Raw genomic sequence first — 21,420 nt, 5'->3', positions numbered from 1 at the left:
ATTAGCGTAAGAGGAAAGTGGGCAGTGAGCTGGTCATAGGGCTTCCAGGTGCCATGAAGAATTTTTTACAAAGTTATCAACCAGAGACAAATAATATTAACCAAAAACCATTTTCCAGATGCCTTGAGTTGTTTTGTATGCAGTTTGCAAATAGCTGGCAAAAGAAATTGGAGCCGTCCTGGGAGACCAAGCTCACTTGGCATTACTGAGCAAGGGCAGTGTCTGCAGAAATGAGCAGGTGCCCTGTCCATCTGTCCTTCCTCCCTCTTCCCCTCCTCTCCTCCTTCATCCCTCCCTTCCTCACACCGATGTTCAGAGAGCCCTGTGTGCCAGGCACCGCCTAGACCGAGGAGTTGGGCGTTATCAAGGCAGAGCTCTGGGGGAGTCGAGGATCTGGCCAGCAGACTAGGATTGAGCACCCACAGAGGAACACGTAATTACCAGGAGGGACAAACCCCACACACAGATGAGCAGGCGTCCATCTGCGGCTGCCTTGGATTCGGAGCTTCCTGCTGAGGAGAGGAGGAAGGTCAATCTGGTTTCTTCTTGAAGCCAGGCCTTACTATTTCCACCAACTCCCAACGGATGCATTTCATGCAGCCACCCAGACGCTCATTTCATTAAATCACTTCACGGCTGCAGTGACACTTTGCTACAAGCGTCAGCAGCGCGAGTCCTTGCAGGGTGGCAACCGCGTTGTCCAGGAGCCCCGGCGCCCCGCCTCCCCCAAGGACGCCCGGACGCAGCTCTCCTCGGCCCACGGGGTTCTTTGGGGAGATCTCCGCTCCAGCTTTCCCCACGCAGCTTCAGAGGCACAGAACCACGGCGCTCCCTGGAGTTGGCACAAGAAGGGACAGGCGCTAGGTGTGACCCAGGACACCTGGGGCCCACGTGGTGACAGGGCAGCTTCACAGCTGGCAGTGCCGGGCGTGCGTGTGTGCGCGGGGTCTGGGCCGGGCCTGCGTGGGGCGTGGGGGCCGGCGGCAGCTAGCAATGCCGGGCACGCGTGCGTGCGCGGGGTCTGGGCCGGGCCTGCGTGGGGCGTGGGGGCCGGCGGCAGCTGGCCGGGCGCGCGTGCGTGCGCGGGGTCTGGGCCGGGCCTGCGTGGGGCGTGGGGGCTGGCGGCAGCTGGCAGTGCCGGGCGCGCGCGGGGTCTGGGCCGGGCCTGCGTGGGGCGTGGGGGCCGGCGGCAGCTGGCAATGCCGGGCGCGCGTGCGTGCGCGGGGTCTGGGCCGGGCCTGCGTGGGGCGTGGGGGCCGGCGGCAGCTGTGTGCCGCAGACGGCGCTGGCTGTCAGTCGGGGTGTGCCTCGCACAGATGCTGCCGTGCCTGTGCAGTTGGGGGGTGCGTCCAGCTGTACCCTGCCCCCGGGCCAGCAGCTGCAGCTGCAGCCCTGCCAGCCAGCACGTGGCCAGGCACAGACACCACTGTCCCCCGGCCGCCACTGGCAGAGTGTGCAAGACCCGCAGACAGAGGACCAGCCAGCCGCCGGCGTCCGGCGTCCACCCCAGGGACGCACAGAGAGCCACGAGAAGACCACGGGGCTGCCCCTCGGGGGCGGGGACTGCCCCGGGCCTGACGTACAAACGAACAAAAACCACCTTTTCATTTGGACTTGTGAGAAGTTAGAGATGAGTTGTGGAAATCAGAAAACCACCCCTCTGTTCATGTTGCTGGCATCTGTCCCTTCCCCTTCATGGCTGGCTCTCTGCCCCTCCCTCCTGTCCTTCCTTCCTGTCTCTAAACATAGATGCGTATTTACATGCACGAGCCAACACACCGTATACACACGCTCTTACTATCTTCATTTTGCACGTCATCTGCTCTCCTTTCAGATTGTTTCTACCTTAATGTTTTGGAGGTACTGGAGTTTGTTTGCAGGGATCCCTGCTCTAGGCAGGGGCCACGGCCAGAGCCCCTCGTCAGAGCTGAGCGCCTCCACCCCTCTCCGAAGCCCCCGGGAACCTCGGTGCTCACTTCTTCTCTGTGACAGATTGCAATCAGAGCTGCACTTGGCCCTCCCAGCAGTGAATGAAACGGCAGGATGCAGACACCACTGGGCCCGGCTGCTGCCTGCTCCACCTGGTCTGTCTTGACAAAAGTCAGTGGCGTTTTTTTCCCTTTTTCTTTTTTTCTTGTGAAAACACCATACAGAGTGGTTACAATTACATGGGCAAGATAATGAGTACGTTTCTTATCAAGCATTGTAGCCTCCTCCTTTGTTTCCCCTTCCCATCCTCCCCCTCTCCATACCCCACCCAATCCTCCCCCCCCACCAAAGTTGTAAAGTTCGTTTTTCGACATAATGTCTTGTACATCTCATTGTTGCAATCACCTGTATCCCTATTTAAATTACACAAATTATACCAACATCAAATACAGTGGAAGCACGGTTATACTGTGGAGGAGAGACATACAAAGCAGCAAAGAAATCATCTTATAAATGTGTTAGAAACAATCGCATGAAAGAAAAAAAAAACATTTGAATACATATCTTAGGGTTCATTTCCCTAACATCAACTTATCTGACCTTTTCTGCTTGACTCAGACATATACTCGTTATTGCAAATAAGGGAAACCATGGGACCTATGTTTCTTTGGGCCTGGCTTACTTCACTTAATATAATTTTTTCCAAATCTTTCCATTTCCTAACAAATGGGTCAATGTCATTCTTTCTGATGGAGGCATAGAATTCCATTGTGTGTATATACCACATTTTCTTGATCCATTCATCTACTGAGGGGCATCTGGGTTGGTTCCATGATAATGCTGCAATAAACATAGTTGTGCTGGTAGCTTTAGCATGGTCTTGTTTGTGATCATTTGGGTAAATGCCCAAAAGTGGGATTGCTAGGTCATAGGGGAGTTCTATGTGGAGTCTTTTGAGGAATCTCCATACTGTTTTCCAAAGTGGTTGAACAAGTTTACACTCCCACCAACAATACAGTAAGGTTCCCTTCTGTCCACATCCCCTCCAGCATCTATTGTTATTAGAGTTCTTGATTTTAGCCATTCTAACTGGAGTGAGGTGGTATCTCAATGTTATTTTGATTTGCATTTCTTTTATGGCTAGGGATGTTGAGCATTTCTTCACGTGTCTATTGGCCATCCTTCTTTCCTCTTTAGAGAAAATTCTCTGTAAGTCTTTAGCCCACTAATTTATTGGGCAGTTGTTTCTTTGAGGATTTGTTGTTGGGGGATTTCATTTTCTGAGTTCCAGGTATATTGTAGATATGAGACCCTTGTCCGTTGTATGGCTAGTGAAGATCTTCTCCCAATCTGTAGGCTTTCTATTGATCTTGCTATGTCCTTTGCCATGCAGAAGCTCTGCAGCTTCATGTAATCCCATTTGTCCCAACTTTCTTTGATTTGTTGTGTTTCTGGGTCTCTTCTAAGAAAATTTCAGCCTGTGCCAAGGAGACCTAGGGTTTCTCTTATCTTGTCCTATAATGTTTTCAGAGTGTCTGCTTTGACTCCGAGGTCTTTGATCCATTTGGAGTTGATTCTGGTGCAGGGTGATATATAAGGATCTAGCTTTAGTTTTCTACAAGTGATTAACCAATTTTGCCAGCACCATTTACTGAAGAGGCTGTCTTTCTTCCATTTTATTTTTTTAGCTCCCTTATCGAAGATTAGTTGGCTATAGGTCTTTAGGTTCATTTCTGGGTTTTCAATTCTATTCCATTAGTCCTGAGGTCTGTTCTTGTGCCAGTAACAAGCTGTTTTGATTACTATGGCTTTGCAGTAGAGTTTGAAATTTGGTATTGATATTCCTCCAGCACTGTTCTTTCTGTTGAGGAGCGTTTTTGCTATTTGGGTTCTTTTATTGTTCCATATGAATTTTTGGATTGCCTCTTCTATTTCCTTGAAGAATGAGGTTGGAATATTGATAGGTATTGCGTTGAATTTGTAGATAGCCTTGGGAAGTATTGCCATTTTCACAATGTTGAATCCAGGAGCATGGGAGGTTTTGAATGGCGTTTTTTTCTGACTTTTAAAATATTACTGTATACAAATGCTAATTAAAGGGTCCAGGTTCCTGTGGGAAAGGGATGCTGAGAGAGAGGGTAGATGCAGCCACATGCAGGACCTTCTCTAAGAATAAGTCTTGTGACTGGGGGGGGGCAGAGGGGGGGGGAAGGGAGGAGCATGCATTCACCCAGCACAGCCCCACCTGCCTTCCCAGAAGCAGAGCTGAGCTCCGGGGAGATGGAGGAAAGGAGCAGCAGCAGCCCTCTGTTTCCCTGCTGATGGTGTCCTGATCTGAGTCAGGCGGGTAACAGTTTGTGGTCAGGCCCGAGGTTCTACGCTTCCCTGACTCTTCTCCAGAAGAAAAAAAAAAAACAAGAACAACAAAAACACTCAAGAAACACCTGACTGAACTTGTTGCCAGTCCTGGGGCTTGAAGACGGGGCCTGGGCGCTGTCCCTGAGCTTCTCTTGCTCAAGGCGAGCGCTCTACCACTGAGCTACAGCGCCACTTCCAGTTTTCTGGTGGTTTATTGGAGATCAGAGTCTCACAGACTTTCCTGCCTGGGCTGGGTCTGAACCGTGATCCTCAGATCTCAGCCTCCTGAGTAGCTAGGATGACAGGCGTGAGCCACTGGTGCCAAGCTCCAAATGAATTCTTGAGGAATCAGAAGAAGAAAACCACAATTCTTGTCCTGCCTTTGTGCATTCATTGTTACCTTTTATTTGTGATGGGTGAAATAGCAATAGCTAAGTCCTTCAAAACCCTCCGGTGGGGCGCGGCCGGCCGACCCCTCAGCAACAGAAACCTGGCACCCCGCTTGGCCCACGGACAGACCAGCTGGACAGAACGTGCCGGGGTGTGCCGCGCAGCACGGGGCCCCCCGCCACTCCCCTCCTCCGGCCTCTGAGGCTCTGGCAGCCACGCACAGGTCCTGGAAGCCAGGCCCCAAGGCCGAGGGGCCTGCAGCCACGTCCATGTGTGAGGACCCCGTCTAGAAGAATGACAGAAGTATCACGCGTGTTACAGACGTGTCCACCAGACCAGTGTCATTGTGCCGCTTCCCACCTCCGGACTGGAGTTGTTTTTCAAATACAGTGCGTCAAGGGCACTTGGCTCAGTGCGGACCACACATAAAAGCAAACGATCAAGTTTAGTTTTCCCAGTGAATTACTGTGGCTGGCGGTGTGTACAGCCAGTCCAAATCACAGGCTCTTCCGGAGCACTCTCTCCCTGGACCTCATCCTGCCCTAGCCCAGAGCTAGAGCCCACCTCGGGTCTGAAGCGGACACCCTGGCCCCTGACCTTCAACATGGGCTTCTGAGACCTGCATGGTCCACGCAGACCAGGGCTCCGCTCCCCCAGCAGGCCTCCGGCTCCTCTGCGTGCAGGCACCGGAGGCCAGCGTCCCACGACCACCCTGGACACTGGCCGGCGCCGCCTGCTCCCTAGGCCTGCGCCCAGGCCACACCCACATCCCGTTCAAAGGCCCCGCTTTCCAGAGCTGCTGGGGAGACCAAAGGGGGGGAATGATGGCCCCCAGGCAGCGACAGAGCCCTGGGGCAGATGGCTTCCTTCTGCCTCTTCTTGGTCACCTGCCGCAGGAGCCCCGGCTGACTTCCACGTCCTGCAGTTCACCCGACACTCAGAGGCGTTTTCCGCAAGGTCTCTATCAGCTTGGTGAAGTCAGCGGTGAGGCGGTGACAGTGGCATTCCAGGGCCACCCGGGGACGTGGCCACCAGGCACACGGGGCGCTCATTCCAGGGCGAGAAACACTGCTCCTAAGGTTAGCGGACTTGAGTTCTGGGCCTTTTATTCTGTTCTACTGTTTTTGCTTTTTGTTTTTAACTTTTAATTTAAATATGCGTTTTAGTAGTTTTATTGTAAATACCGCCTTTGTTTTTTTAAATGGATTATATAAGGATTTTGTGTGTTTCCAATCAAAGGACTCTTAGCTTTTTCATTGTGATTACAGTAAGTCTACAAAATATCTCATAGAGAAAAAACATTTTACTAATACTTCGTCTTCCCCTATGAAGCAGGCTGGGCTTACACATCACTATCTTCGTGTCACCCACAGCGCTGATACATTATTCTCTTCATAAAGATTCTGTTTCTACAGCTGGTGCTGATTGCTCCTTTGTTTTGCTTTGTAACTTCTTATCTATATTCAATTGTGCATATCAAATATTTCCCACTAAAAGCAAAACAATCCTAGTCATCTCTCAAGCATCATTCTCCCATTAAAAAAAAAAATGGCTCCATTGCATTTGTGAATGTGACAATCATCAGTCAGTTTCTGTGGATTATAGCCCTAAACATAGAATCATGAGGCTCCAGTCCACTGAACAAGTGGTTGGCTAAAGGGTAACGGGAGAAGAGAGTCCCAAGCAGACTCATGGTACACCCAGGGACCACGTCCCCCCTACTGTGCCAGCCTCCAGGTAGGGGCTCTCCCCGGAGCCAGCGCCCGCTGCAGTGACTTCTTGCCAAAGGCTCCACACAGACCAAGGAGCACAGCTCCCAACCCCGCAGCGGGGGGGGGGGGGGGGGGTGGGGGGGGACACCGGCACAGCCCAACCAAAGTCAACAGCAGCGGCCGGGCACCTGTGACGTCCACAGCACGGTCTGCTCACGCTTCACCACGATCCGGCCCTCCCCAAACCGATCACAATAAAGCTTCCGGTCCCCACACCCAGCTACACCCCTGCCCCCTGACTTCTCCGGAAAGGCACGGAGAGGAGCCAGCCAGGCCACGCCTGCAGCTACACACACCTTGGTCCTCTGCGCCCCCAGACCCAGGCAGGGCAGGTGATGGGTCAAAGGGAAGGAAGCTCCCAAGGCCCAGAAAGGGATGTGTGAAGTCCAGAAGGCCTTTGCCCTAGTCAAAGTCTCACTTGGTGGGTTAATGTGGACACAGGGCAGAAGGAAACCCACACCCACCCGGGTCTCTGCGTACTCCCCTCCGGCTGTGTTCCCGAGAGGGGAGCTGGGGGGGGGCGAGCCTCCTTGCCTCCTCCCCTCTCCAGACAAGCAAAGGAATTTTCCAACCAGGGTGAAGTGTGGGGAGAAAAGACAAACAAACCCCCCCTGTCAAGCGGGTCCCTGGGTCACACACAGACTCTCCCCTTCACCCCAAGCACTTGCTTTGTCCTGCCAGGTGCAGACGGGGCTGGAGTTGTTTTGGCTTCCATGGGAAGGCTGCTTTTCCAAAAGCAGGGGACAGCGGGCCCTTTACCACCACGCACTGCGCAGTCGTGTGTTTGGGAAGATCATGAGCTCACAGACAACCGCAACTCTGGGCACGCGGGCACAGCGGGGGCCGGACCACACAGGAAAGGTGGCCAGGCCGCCACTCGAGAACCACACAAGTTAGGAGCTTAAAGACATTCAAAATGCTAAATCCTACTTATTTTGAAGCCAATTAAGGGGTGATAGGGACAAACTAAAAAAAAAAAATACCCCAAAGCCTCTACAAAAGGGCCCAGTGAACTTGCCACCAACATTCTCGAAGGTGAACTTGTTTTAATAAAAGACAGTGTCTTTGAAAAGGTAGCCGACAAAATGAAGACCAAGTTTTCAATGACAATTTCCCTGGTACTTGAGTGTTCTAGAAGCTTTCTCGGAGACAGACACAGGAAAAGAAAAGTGAGGAAAACTCTTAACTAGACATAAGATCATGTCTTTTTTTTTTCTTTTTTGAATTTAGGGCAAATAAAAAAAGAAACATCTAAATGTGATGTTCAAACAACCCTTTCCAGACTGACCCAAGGCTCTTCCTTTAAAGTGCACTTACCAGCCAGCGCCCCAGCCCTGGGAGCTGCAGGCCTGCGGTCGCGTCCGGTCTTTGTCCACTCTGGGTTGGAAAGGCAGGAGGTTCCTCCTTGCCCACAGCTCTGCTAGTGGATCTCCTTTCTAAATGAAATCTGGAAGTTCTCGTCGCTCACCTTTAGCTTTACACGTTAGCTTGAGACTCAATCCTAAAGGAACAATGTGCACACCTGAAACACTTAAGAATTAGAAAAAAACAATTTTCTACATCTGTGGTAAAGTGGGAACAAGACCCCGCCCCAGTGATGCCTTGTACCGTCTTCCTACACATTAAACAAATGTTGACAAATGATGTAAATCAAAGTACACACTCCAGAAAGGGGAACGTCAGGTGTCACCTCTGCAGCAGTGTTTCTCAAACCCGGGTGTCAGAATCGCCAGAACTCGCTGAAAGCAGCTGGCTGGGCGCGCCCCTCCGATCCCAGGGCTCAGCGTGGGGCTTTTCCAAACAGTTCCCAGTGGTTTTGCTGCTGCTGCTGCTGCTGCTGCTGCTGCTGAGCCCGGCCAGGCCCACACTGAGAGATACCCCAGGAGGTCCATCCCAATAAATGCAGACTCGGACTCCATGGCCACCACAGCATCTGTGTACCCGTCTTCGGCACCCAGGAGGCCTGCTCCAAGGAGCACAGCCCCACCACACAAGCCGGAGCCAGGGAGCTCGCCACGGGCAGGGACGCCCGGGGGCTGCGGCGGGCTCTGGCAATCAAAGGTGTTGCCATGGCTCGCAGTGATTTAAACCAAGGCGGGGGAACCTTCTGTGCCACGGCCCCACCTGTGCAGATGTGTCTCGGCTGCTCTCTGCCCTCGGCCCTGCCTTCCTGAACTGGTGTGGCACTGCCAGGACACGAGCAGCCCCGCTTCACCAGCAGTAAATACATACGCACATACGAACATACATACATACATACGTACATACGTACATACATACGCACATACATACATATGTACATACGTACATATGTACGTACGTACATACACACATACGTACATACATGCATACGGCCTCTTTAACCCCGGAGGTCAGCGCTCACCATTCTACCTTGAGTCATGGGTTCGCTGCAATGAGTTCACAGGACACATCGAGGCTGGACCCACTCAGCACCTGCCCACGCCAGTGGCTCACGCCTGTCATCCTAGTGACTCAAGAGGCTGAGATCTGAGGATCGCGGTTCAAAGCCAGCCCAGGTAGGCACATCTGTGACATTCATTTCTCCAATTATCCACCAAAAACCCAGAAGTGGCACTGTGGCTCAAGTGGTAGAGCGCTCGCCTCGAGTCCTCGAGTATGGGCACACACACACGCACTCACGTACGTACACACAGTGCCGGCCCGAGCACGGCCCTCCTGCGGGTGCTGTGCGCCCCCTCCCTTCCCCTGTGCACGGCATAGTCCTGGTCTCTTCCCAGCAGAGCCGGCTGTGCCTCGGGGCTGAGCTCCAGCACTGCCTTGGCACGCACATCTCTCTGGGCTCTCAGGGTCTCTGGTTCCTCTAGGGAATCGGAGGCTGGGCCACAGAAGCAGAGGCCAGCAGGAGCTATGGGGGACTCGCCCTTCACCAGACCCCCACAAGCGGCCTGAGGGTGAAATGAGGGCCCCGACCCAGCGCGCAGGGCTGGCTCTCCAGGCCTCCGCCCACCCGTGTCCTCAGGAGGGGCTGCAGCAGCCGCAAGGACAGGACTGGAGGACTCGGGTGCTTCCAGTGACGTCCACACGCTGGGCTGGGGTCTGGAGTGGCCCTGGGCCATGAGGACACGTGTGCACCGTCACAAACAGACGGTGGACAGCAGACCCGGCCTATTCCCCGGCCTGCACGGTGGCCTTGCTCTGCCCGCTCTGTTGGCCCTTCCCAGACACGTCTCGTTGGGCCAGCCCAACAGAACCACCCAACGCTTCCTGGATTTTCCTGCTTCCTCTACAGCTCAGAACTTGCTGGTCAAGTGTTGAGTGCGGCACAGTGGTCCGAATGAGGTGATAACAAATGCTGTTAATCCATGGGCTAGCTTCTCTTGCTATCAGTGTTTAAATAAGCTCTTACATGGAACCACTCTCACACCAATCCAGACTCTACCTGTTAAAGTGAAGCAGACAGGGATTACCCAGGCACGCTGACCCTCATGTCTGGGTCACTCAGACACGACCTGCTATGCCAAGGCTCTAGAAACTAAAGATAAAATGCCCACAGCTACCGTTCTGAGTAGCCGAGGTCATTAAGAAAACCCACTAAAAACAACTCAATAACGAAGTCTTCTCTGAAAATTTTATGGCATGAACAGGAACCCTTTCTTCAAGCGGATGTAAAATATTGGATGACAAAATCCACTTTTGGTGGCATTTCATCTGTCCCCGGGATGACAACGGTGGGGCTGCGAAGGTGACAGCACGGGAGTGAGCTCAGGAACCAGCGCCGGGGGACAGGGCCTCCCAAGGCTGGGAGGAAGCGGCACCGTGGCAGACACGGACCTCTTCTGTTCGCTTCCGGGAAAGGCTCAGCCCTCGCTGGGAAGGCACCATGTGGCTCAAAGGCTGCAGCGGAGGCCGGCTAGGTCCCCGGAGCAGCTGCACCGAGCTGTGTGGTCTCTGTGGTGATTCAATCAGAAACTCCGGTGTTACAGGGAGCTAACCAGTCTACTGGCGGTGGACCTGTGGAGGACCCCGTGGGGCTCACAGTGTGGTCCCACCAAAGGGGTGGCCTCACCACACACACCCCTAGCCACAGAGAAGGCTTTGCACACGGCATCATTACAGTATTTAGGTAACTTCTTGCCTTGGGCCAGAATCAACTAAAAACCAAAAAGAACTTTTTTTTGAAACTATGTTCTTTAAATTCTCTTTAAAATATTTATATGAATCAACTTTATTGAAGGTGAGTTTTCAGAAAGAATTCCCAAGATTAAACTCTCCACGGCACTTATTCGTTAGAAAGGGAAGGGATCCACCACGAGGAGCAGCTACTTATTTTTGCTGAGTGTTCTCTGCTTCTCGGCGTGCTCCACAATCTTTTCCTCCACGCAGAGCCCCTTCCGCTTCCGCACGGCATTCATGTACTTCCGGGCCTGGTTCTCGGAGTCCGCCTTCTCCCCGAAGTGCAGGTACTCCTCCTCGGTGGTGGGCACCCAGAAGGGGTCGCTGGGGATGACCTGGAGACAGAAGGCCACAGGGGTGCCGGTCAGGCGGGACGGGGGCAAGGCGGAGGCCCCTCAGAGCAGCGAGTGAGCACGAGCAAGACCTCGTATGCTGACTGCGATGGGGCGAACCCTCATGCTGTGGGAGGCCAGAAGCAGCAAGCTACTCGGTGGCCGAGTCCAGTGAAGGCTGGGGCACCACGGGGCTGGGCCAGGAGCCCTCTGCCTATCCAGGGGCAGGAAGGCAGGAGGTGAGCCGCCACTGCTGTCAGGACACACGGTGCTTTATGTTAGAGACAGGACGCCCAGGCTGCCTCCCAGTGTGGACCCCCGCCTCCCTGTCACGTGACGGACTGCCAAACCCACCACTGCCTGGAACATGGTCTTTGCAGGCCCGAGTCGCATGAGTAACTGTTAAATTCTGTTTTTTAAAACATGCAAACTGTCAGAGGAGAAGTGAGTTGCTGGGGAGAGGCCACGCATCAGAACAGAAGCAGCAGGAGCCCCCGCAGGTGTCAGGGGCCCCCGGGCTCACGCAGCCACCCCGTGGGCCCCAGCCCACTGGGCCCCCTGCACCACTCCCACCCCACGCCTCAGCAGGCCAAGAAGCCCCAAGCACGGGGGCTGGCGCTGCGCCTCCCTGGGCCAGGGCATCGCCACCCCTCAGGACGCAGAGCAGGGCTGAAGCCTGGCTCACTGGCTCACAGAGCTCCTTTACCTGGAGCGAGAAGGTTCCTGCCACCCAACTGTCTGCCTAGCTCATCGCAAGCCCACAGAGAAACCAACTGCTCTCAGCATCAAAGAGCAAACCCAGAAATCTAGAGCGCCAGTTCCCATGTCTGCAAATCTCCCCTGTGGTCGTGCCTGCAGGGGAGACCCCTGTCCTTGTTTCTCATCCGGCCCGGTCTCAGGGAAGTGGCAGGGTTAAGCGTAGTGCCTGGAAGCCACGCAGGCATACACGCCGCCACACAGCGACTGTCAGCACTGCTGGGTGATCGTGTACACCAGTGTACATCAATGCTGTGGACGACTATGCACACCAGCACCACCGAGTAATCACGTACACCAGCGCTGCCATAACTGTTTTCTTTCCATGCTGTTATTAGCCCTTTTCTCCCTTTTTTCACAGAAGGATAAAACTTAGAAAGAGAAATTGCAAGACTGCTGACTTCAAAGGTTTCTTCACGGAAAATGCCTGTAATTTTATTTTTTCTATTTTTTAAGCACTCTCTCTCAGAAGCTCCTGATTGTGAATTGCATGGTGTGGAGAATACAAACGAACCAAAGTGCCTTCGAGTGAGAAGCCAGATCTCATACCGTGGTATTTCTAAACTTATCTGTAGAGGGAAAATTGAGACAGCCAAGACGTAGCAGCTCAATGACATTTAGTTATAATGTCATTTTTAAGACTTTCACAGACTTGAAGCTTCCGGAAACAAGACCAGGACAGGTGGCTAAGGATGACAGAAGGGTGGAAACAAAGCTGAAGCAAAAACTTTCTCTTGACAGTATTTTTCCCTACCAAATTATTAAGAGGCTGATTCTTAATAACGAGCTGTAACTAAGCCAGAAATCAACATTTAAAAAAAACTACTAAGCGCCTAAGATCAATTTTCAGCTTTAAAAAAAATTCTGAGATAAGGGGAACTGTTCATGTAAGGAACTCCAGGAGGAAAACCCGCTGCCCTCGGCCCTCCTGACTCCTCAGAGGTGGATGCGCACGCGGCCAGCTGGGATCAGGAGGCAGCGCCACCTTCACAGACCGCCAGATGGCAAACGTGTTAGACTCCTGGGAAGGGAGCAGAGGGCCTGTTGGTGAATACAGCTCTCGGACAGTGACATTTCATTTACTGGAAGGAACAAGCAATGGGTGCTCCTGCTGACTCCTGCCCCCGACAGACCACATCTCCCAGTCTCCCTGGGAGAGGCCTTGCCGAGATGGTCACATGACGGGGGAAGAAGGCAGTGTTGAGAGTGAGTCGAATCTGTGCCAGCAGGGAGGAACTGGGGTGGGAGGGAGGGAGGTGGAAGATCAGCTCTTCCCTACCAATGAGTACCAGCAACGGCAGCGCACCACAAGGCACCTGGAAGTCACCGCACGCCGTGCCAGCCTGCATGGCCTTTGCAGTCACCGGAGGGACAACTCTGAGCTATAATTTATCGTTTAATTTTTTTGGTGCTTGAACACAGGGCTTGGGAGCTGTCCTTGAGCCTTTGTGCTCAAGGCTAGTGCTCTACCACGTGAGCCACACAGCGCCACTTCCAGCATTTTCAGTGGTAAATTAGAGATAAAGAGTCTCATGGACTTTGATTCTCAGATCTCAGCCCCAGTAGTTAGGAATATAGGCTCAGCCACCAGGGCCCAGCTGATTTATAGGCTTTTTAAAAAAATAAAGTTATGATTTTTTTTGGGGGGGGGGCTGGTCATGGGGCCTGAACTCTGGTCTGGGCGCTGTCCCTCAGCTCTTCAGCTCAAGGCCAGTGCTCTACCACTTGAGCCACAGCGCCACTTCTGGCTTTTTCTGCTTACGTGGTGCTGAGGAATAGAACCCAGGGCCTCATGCATGCAAGGCAAGCATTCTACCACTGAGCCACCTTCCCAGCCCGGACAAATCACTTTCAATGATAAAATTAGCTATAAAATGATTCATATATACAAATTCAAATGAATCACTCTAAGTGACAGAATGGCAACACTTCTGAATGTCTGTGTTTACAGAACAGGCCCAGAATCACACACCCAGCACCTCTTTGTGGAGATCAAAGGTACTAAACAAATGGGGCACTTGTGACTCACTCCTATAATCCCAGCTACTCAGGAGGCTGAGATCTGAGGTTCAAGATGCAAAACCAGCCCAAACAGGAAAGTCCATAAGATTTTATCTCCAATTTTTACTTCTGGGAACTCTTCTCCTTCCCCACATTTTACCCCGGAAAAAAAGGTCCTGGAAGGTTCACTTTCAGAAAGATCTGTGATTTTTGCTTAGAAATCTAAACTAGGGGAAGAAAAGAAGTAAATACTCTAGTGTCTTAAACCGTACATCACACAAAAAGGACTGTGTGTGTTACAAACCCCATACAGTCTGAGCACCAGTCAATCTGGACAAAAACATCATTGCTCTCAGTCCATCTGACTGGGCCAAGTCACAGGGCGGCTACTGGCACGGCACGGTGTCTTACTGCTCTTGGCCTCCTCGGTAGAAAGCAGGTCCGAGAGGAGGGGAGGGATGGAGACCCGGCCGCGTCTCACCTCCCAGTGGCTGAACACCAGCTGAGGGCTGGCAAGGCCACTGGTCCTCTTCCTGATTTCATCAGCAAAGCCAAAGCTCTCGGCCACAGGCAGCACAGCCTTGATGATGAACATGTCGGTGCCTTCTTTCATTTCTTCTTGAAGCACTCGACCTTCTCTCTTTGACAAGACAGCATAGACTCGCCCTGCAAAGCAAAACTACATCAAACCTATCAACTGGTCATGTGAATCGAGACAAAGACACGACTACCGACACCACTAGGGAAAATGTTCATTCTCAAGGATTTTGGTATAAAGTGTAAGGCAGGAACCTGCAGAACTTCCAGCAGTGTCACCTGCGGCTAGGCTGACTGTGCACATCTGAGCTGAAGGACCTTAACTCCATTAACTCTTGTAAACATAAGGAAAAAAATGTAAAAATCGATGTATTAAGATTTTGTTGCCGTTAAAATGTTATCTGGTGACTCTGCTACAATACTTGCATAATATACGTAACTTCAGAAAAAAAATGGTGTGATATGCTCAGACGATTGAGATGTAAATGACGGCATTCATGAACCAAGGCTGCTTCTCCCAGAGAGGAGAATCAGAAATGGATTTGATTCCATGGTTAGCGGTGGGCTGCTGGCGCAAGGACACGGCCTTGTTCTCCGACCGCTCTCAGGAGCACTGGTGACCCAGGCTAACGGGTTTATTCACATGCTGCACAGGGTTGGCTGGCGGCACGTAGGGGCATCTTACCTTTACTCACCGGATTCAGGTCAGACAAGATTGCATTCTTTTCAAAGGGAAAGATCTTTACCAGTCAGGCCTTGTTCTCGGGGTTCTCCACCTGAGGCCTGCCTTTCCCAGAGCCTGGCCCCCTTACCGAGGACATCGCTGGTGGCCATGATGTCGCACGTGTACATGGCTGCCATCAGGCGCTGTGGCTTCACCTGCAGTGCGTAGCGACAGGCCTCCTTCATGGTGGCGATCAGCTGCCCCGAGAAGGGGCCGTAGCAGTCAGAGACCAGCGCGTCTCCTTTCTGGGATGCCATCTTCTCGCAGAGCTCCATGCCGCTGTCTTGCTGCTCCTGGTCTGGGTCCCCACTCAGAGGGGTCTCGCCTTCCCCCTGCCGCTCTCCCGGTACCGTGCCGCTTTGCTCTTGACTCGGTTCGTCATTGGTTCCCTGGTCCTCAAATTTACTCAGGTCCCATTTCTCCAGGACAAAGCAGACACCCATGAGGGGCTCCTCGCACATGGGGCCGGAGAGGGCCGCCAGCTGGAAGCCGCTCACAACGCTATTGCCAAAATCCCGGTATCTTCTGGCTTCTCCCGACGATCTGCCTGCGGGGCCTGCCCACACCGAGTTCTCAAAGTCCTCACTCTGATTCACTAGGATATTGGGCCCACATTTTCTTGGGCCAAATGACCAGATTTGGTCCACGGTATTCCTCCATTTCCTTCCTGTTAGGTGTTGCTCTAGTTTTCCTTTGAATTCCCAGATTTTCTCCTGGGTCTTCTGATGAATCACTTGAGTACTTGTGCCCTCATTCATAGTGGAGGTCAAGTGCTCCATGGAACGGATCAAATCGCTGTTTTCTTCCAGGATCTGAGTGACCTCTTCTGGAAGGGGCAAGGCCCGCACACTGAGGGTGGCCAGCTTGTTGGGAGTGGTCATGGTGACCAGCCCATCTGAGTCGACTTGGACGCCTTCAGGGACTTTGTTCTGATCCTCTCTTGTTTGGTGTATGACTGCAACCTTCTGTTGTTTGCCAATCTCTTCATTGACCATGTCCACCTTCGGGGGTTTGGTGATCGTTTCTCGGAATGGAATAATGGGTTCAGATACACTGATGCGAATCTTCGCAAACCTGCAAACCCAAGGGGAGTGACAGATGGTGATGATCAAAATGGCAGCAAAGCCAGCTTCTTATGCACTAAAGACAGCACATCAACACAGAATCCTAAGAATGATTTTATCACAAATGACCCACAAGTTCCAGTATCTTACAATTCAAAAGCTCCTTTCCGTTGAGATTGAGAAGATGGCCTCTAACGGAACGCACCGGCAGGGAATTCTTCACTTGTTCACAAGGTAAATAAACCACTTCTTTAGATAAGAATGTCTCACGTGGGAAACAAAGGTTGTAATAGGATTTGACATATGAATTCTCTAAAATAAATCTGTCACCTCCAGAGTTGGAGAACAAAGGTGATAGCTCTTCAGACACAGAGAATCAGGAGCCAGTGGGGCTCTCTGACATGAAAGAGGCCAGCAGGCCACTGGCTTGTCTAGCTGTGTCTTCACCATGATCACCATGCACCACACTTAAAATGTGCCACATACACCCGCAAGAGTAAACTTCATTTAAATCTACGTAGCCATACTAATACTGAGCATTTGAAATGTGACCAGTCTGCCTGAGGAAGCAGACGTTTAAGTTTATTTGATTTTTAATGCGTATGATTTAAACAGCTTCCTGTGGGTACCAACTGCAGACAGTACAGGGTTTAGGCTAAACCTGGTACCAAGTTCAGAAGCCCCTTCCTTCACTCCCCAAGACAGGTTTAGCTCCATCCTGACCCTCCTTCCAAATGAATTCTAAACTCACTCAGGACAGAGTCTGGAAATTGACACGGACCGACTCCCATGATGATGAAACCAGGCAAACTTTCTGTCTACCTACTTCTGCAGCTGCTGTGTTTGGTCTAGTTGTTGTTGGCTCTTGGCGGTGTAGTTGTGTGTGTATGTGTGTATATGTGTGTGGCAATATAGTTTTGTGGGGAGGGGGAGTGCACGTGCACACACAGCGAAGTGTTATTCAGTATGGACAATGAATATCCTGTTTTTTAAATGCTTGTATTTGATTCTAGATTTCTTTGTTTTTTGGTCAATTTTAGTTGTGAAAGCTAAGCTGTAGATGGCTTTCTGAAAATGATACCTGGATTGATTTTAGAATACAGACACTGAGATGTACTATGTGGAAGAAAATAAAAATGTGAGAAAACATTATGGCCACTGAAGTATGGTTTTGTGCTGCTTTCCATTTTCAAGGATTAGTTTATTGCAATGCTACATAGTTACAAAACATACAAGACAGACTTTGCCTGACATTGTACTGACTTTCAATTACTCTGATACTCAAATCTGGCATTATGACATAGAACTACCGTTCAGTCTCATGAGGAATTGGACATAAAAGCTAATAATGATGCTAAAAATAGTAAGAAATGTATGTGCATGTGTATTTTGTTGATGATCACTTATTATGTATGAGGTTCTACGCTAAGGGTTTTTACCTGCTTTATTTATGATCCAGTAGGAGTTCATGGCTGAGTTGAGGGTATTCCGTTTGTCTCCAAAATACCAAAGGGGTACCCTACATCTAAGTGGTCTGGGAAACACTGGACCATCGGTGGACTTCTCTCTCCGCCTGGAGAATTCTGACCAACCTTTCTTTTAAGTCATCCAAGCACCGTTGCAGATGGACTTCTCCCGCTGTGACCAAAACGTGTTCTCCTGTCTCCTGAATTAAGATCTGCACGCAGGGATCGGCTTGGTTCAACAGCTTCATTCCTTTCACGAGCTGCGGCATCTCACCTATGTGGACAGATGCATACTGGTAAAAAGCAATCTGAGGACAAAGACGTGCTGAAGACCATGGTGCTAGATACCAATGGGGCGTGACAGGAAGAAAACACTGAACTGTCTTGCCTGGGTGGTCTTCAAACCGCCACCCTGTGGATCTCAGCTTCTTGAGGAGTTAGGATTATAGGCATGAACCACTAGGACCCATCCATGAAGCAAACTCAGAGAAAAGGTCTATTTTTCTTCGTAATTTTACAGTGATGTGAAGGAAACTGCCTTCTAGCACCTCACCTGCACAGATGCTCACCAGCCCATATCTGACTCCAGTGTTTACTGTTCTGCTCAGCAGACACAAAGTGCCATTGTTATCCTTATAAATTCACATCAGACTACAGACCTACAAATGTTAACAGAATACCCCCCCCAGTCAACAAGTAAGCAGAAGAAGCATTGAAGATCATGTTCAAGAAAGTTCAAGCTGGGCGCCGGTGGCTCACGCCTGTAATCCTAGCTACTCAGGAGGCTGAGATCTGAGGATCATGGCTCAAAGCCAGCCCGGGCAGGAAAGTCCGTGAGACTCTTATCTCCAATAAACCACTAGAAAACCAGAAGTGGTGCTGTGGCTCAGGCGGTAGAGCGCTCGCCTTGAGCTGAGGAGCTGAGGGACAGCGCCCAGGCCCAGAGTTCAAGCCCCACGACCAACAACAACAACAACAACAAAAAAGTTCAGCAGAGCTTCTCACTGCGGGGCATGTCTGTGGAGCCTGGTACAGCGTGGGTTCTACAGTCTAGCAGCTACTGGGTCTGGGGAGTTTCAGTAGGTTCTCAGAGCTCCTAGGCATTGGGGTGCCTGGCTGGTGATAATGAACCTGGGCCCAGATCTCCCCAGGGATGACTACTGTGGCAGACATCCCACTGGTCTGCCCTGCTATCCTGTAGTGCCAGCCACCCTGCTCAGATGTACTGGCTGCGTCTGCAGGCATGACAAATGGCTCTAAGACTAACCCCAGAGGTCAGAGTTCAGTGCACAACTAAGGATATCTTAGAACTCGAGGGGGATGAGAGGAAGGGAGAGAAAAGACACACAGCTCCAGACCCAAAGTCATCCATGGAAAAGTACCCTTCACACACTGGTTCTCTGGTTTACGGAAGCATCTTCCCAGGTACCAGACTGGCAAAAGCACAGGAAGGGGGGTTCGATGACGGTCATGGGGTCGTGTAGTGGGTCTGAGGGCTCACTGTCATAGAGCCAGGTAAACAAGGGCTGGAGCCAGGAGCTAACTACCACAGAGGGGAGGAAGCAGACTCTAAACAGTCAGAAAATGCCCCGGCAAGCCCAGAGCAAGGGGCAGAGGGTGCATTCTGAATCAAACAGCCGGCCCAACAGAGAGGCAGCCACAAGGAATATAAGCTTTGCTGAGCCACAACCCTGGACCAGGGTAGCAGAGTGTGGCGGAGACCCCTCTGTCCTCCAGGAGAATATGGGTCCCTGGGCTTCCCCCTAGACTAACACGGTACCCAGTCATGCATCCATATGCCTAAGACAGAGAGCCCCTGCTCGTGGGCTGCTTCTTCTATGTACGTGCACACAAATCACTAGTGCCCTGCAGTCACAAAAGTCCGCATTAGAAGCGAGCACTATCTGTGCATCTTACTTGGATGTTCTGGCTCAACAGCAACTCTCACGATGGGGGCGGCTTCAAAGCTGAGTGGAACGAACGGGGGGCAGGATGGCAGGCTGCACAGGGTTGCAGACTTCAGCACCGAATCCTGAAGGCCTCCTATCCCTGAAGGAAGAACACAACCCACAGAGTCAGCGAGGGATCCGTGCGGGGCATCTGTCACAGGGCCAAACACCTGCAAACGCCTCCCTTGCTACAGCGCAGTTCACTCATTGCAGCTTAAAGAAAGAAAGTAAATAGCGATCCCTTACCTACTTTAGGAGCTACGTTCCAGAGACCCCACGCGACTGAAAATCCTCCGAGCACAACAGGTGAGCTGCGGTATAGCGAGGGTCAACGAATGCTGCTGCCGCACAGGTTCTCACCATTGCGTGGGTCTCGGGAATGTAGCTCCCGAGAGAGGCGAGGGAACACCGTACCCACCTGGAGGCTGGGCTGCTACCAAGAACACCGACATTCTGCTAGTTTCCGCTGACCAACACCCAGTTGGTTACCGCATACGTGCTCCCATTGAGGAGACACAAAGGTAAAATCCCAGCTCCTGGTTTACACACCCAAGCCTTTGCATTTATGTGGTTTAAAGAATTGTTTAGATTAATCTTTCTGCAATAAACTACTTTACTGTAGTTTCTTCTCCAGATGGTGCTTCCCTTCTTACTGCCCCCCACCACTGAAGTACTTCTTGGAGACTTTTCTATTTGATATCTTAAGTTTCAAAGCTTAGGAAGTTGGTATTTCACAGAACTGACTGATGTTCCTTCAACTTCAACAGTGATGTGGTTTTAAGGGCAGAAACACAAGCTAGTATGTATACGTGTGTGTGTATGTATATGTGCACATATATAAGCAACGTGACAATATATAAACAATATATATGAACAACGTGACAAGTGTTACAACAGGAAAAGCAAAGAAAAGAGAGAATCAGAAAGATTGGGAGGGAGAGTAGGAGTGAGCGCTGTTCCAGTTCCAGGAGTGGCTGAGGGTGCGGAGGTGGGAAACAGCCTGGGGGAAAGCCGGGTCCTCACTGCCAGCGGCAGTGTGGGGCACGGGCAGGACTGGAGAGGTCTCCACACTCTGGCTGTCTCTGGTCTGTAGCGGGAGAGACTTGGAAGTACACTGTCCCCTGGTGTGGTACGGGGGGCTGTGGTGGCGACGGCAGTCACAGAGCAGTTTAGTGGCAGCTTCATTCACACCGATCAGAATTACACCTGGAAGGTGATATACATCCCATACCTAATGTGTGTGTCCACTGCAAATGAGCTAACGATAAGGCTGTATTTCCTTATCAGGGACAGACGTGTGAGCTGTTTCCTGTCCAGTGATCTGAGCTTGTAATCTGTACAGCAGATTACAGTGAAACAGGTTTTGCACAGCATGCTTTAGGCTGTGTTCCCTTTCAACTCTAATGACTTAAATAAACTGGGAAAGTACAGTCAGCACACAAGAAACACACAGCACTTACTATAGTTAAAAGCAAGGCTGTTTTAAGACAAAATTTTGAAAAATAAAAAAAGGAAGAAAAGAGATTTGTCTTTACAGGAAACCGCAGCCTGACTCTACCTTAAACCTAAATCTTTCCAATTAGAAACAGGAAACAAGTGGCTTCTGGCTCAAACGGCAGCCCCAGCACAGCACACACAGATCCGGGCTGAAATGATCAAAGGAAGAGGGAGGCAAGGAGAGCCAGAGGAAGAGGTGGCACCAGAGGAGGGCGCCTCCCCCTGTGAGCTATTTCGGTTTGCTGTGGGTCTGATGAAAGGAAAACAGGAGCAGGGTCAGCTCCCGGCTCCGTTCTCCAGAAAGCTGCACTTTTCAGAGGATGCAGAGACCTCGGTAAGGCAAGGGTCAGAGGAAAAGAAGGAAAAACCCAGGGGAGACCCACTAACCGTCTCTTTATATAAACCTCACTTAAAAAGGTGCCTTTCATCTTTTACAATGCATGTTCCTTAAAATTACAACTTGAGATAAAGGACAGCAGTAGAAAATACT

At 51.4% G+C, this 21,420-nt stretch overlaps 1 protein-coding gene across 2 annotated transcripts in view; it reads right to left on the bottom strand.

Annotated features, from left to right (window-relative positions):
- Nucleotides 1-10,045: 10,045 nt before the first annotated feature.
- Efl1 (elongation factor like GTPase 1) overlaps nt 10,046-21,420 on the bottom strand; it is a 47,266-nt gene continuing 35,891 nt past the window's right edge. For both annotated transcript variants that reach the window (XM_070043362.1, XM_070043363.1), the window contains 5 exons: nt 19,402-19,533; nt 17,611-17,758; nt 15,043-16,028; nt 14,175-14,359; nt 10,046-10,939 (listed from right to left, as the gene is read on the bottom strand). In XM_070043362.1, coding sequence (XP_069899463.1) covers nt 10,751-10,939; nt 14,175-14,359; nt 15,043-16,028; nt 17,611-17,758; nt 19,402-19,533 — 1,640 coding nt within the window. In that variant the 3' untranslated portion in view covers nt 10,046-10,750. The remainder of the gene's footprint in view (nt 10,940-14,174; nt 14,360-15,042; nt 16,029-17,610; nt 17,759-19,401; nt 19,534-21,420) is intronic.

Source organism: Dipodomys merriami, unplaced genomic scaffold (assembly GCF_024711535.1).
Source record: "Dipodomys merriami isolate MVZ:Mamm:240054 unplaced genomic scaffold, mDipMer1.0.p SCAF_33, whole genome shotgun sequence".
Lineage (NCBI taxonomy): Eukaryota > Metazoa > Chordata > Mammalia > Rodentia > Heteromyidae > Dipodomys > Dipodomys merriami.
The sequence above is the reverse complement of the archived record's forward strand: the minus strand, read 5'-3'. Positions and strand labels throughout refer to the sequence as shown.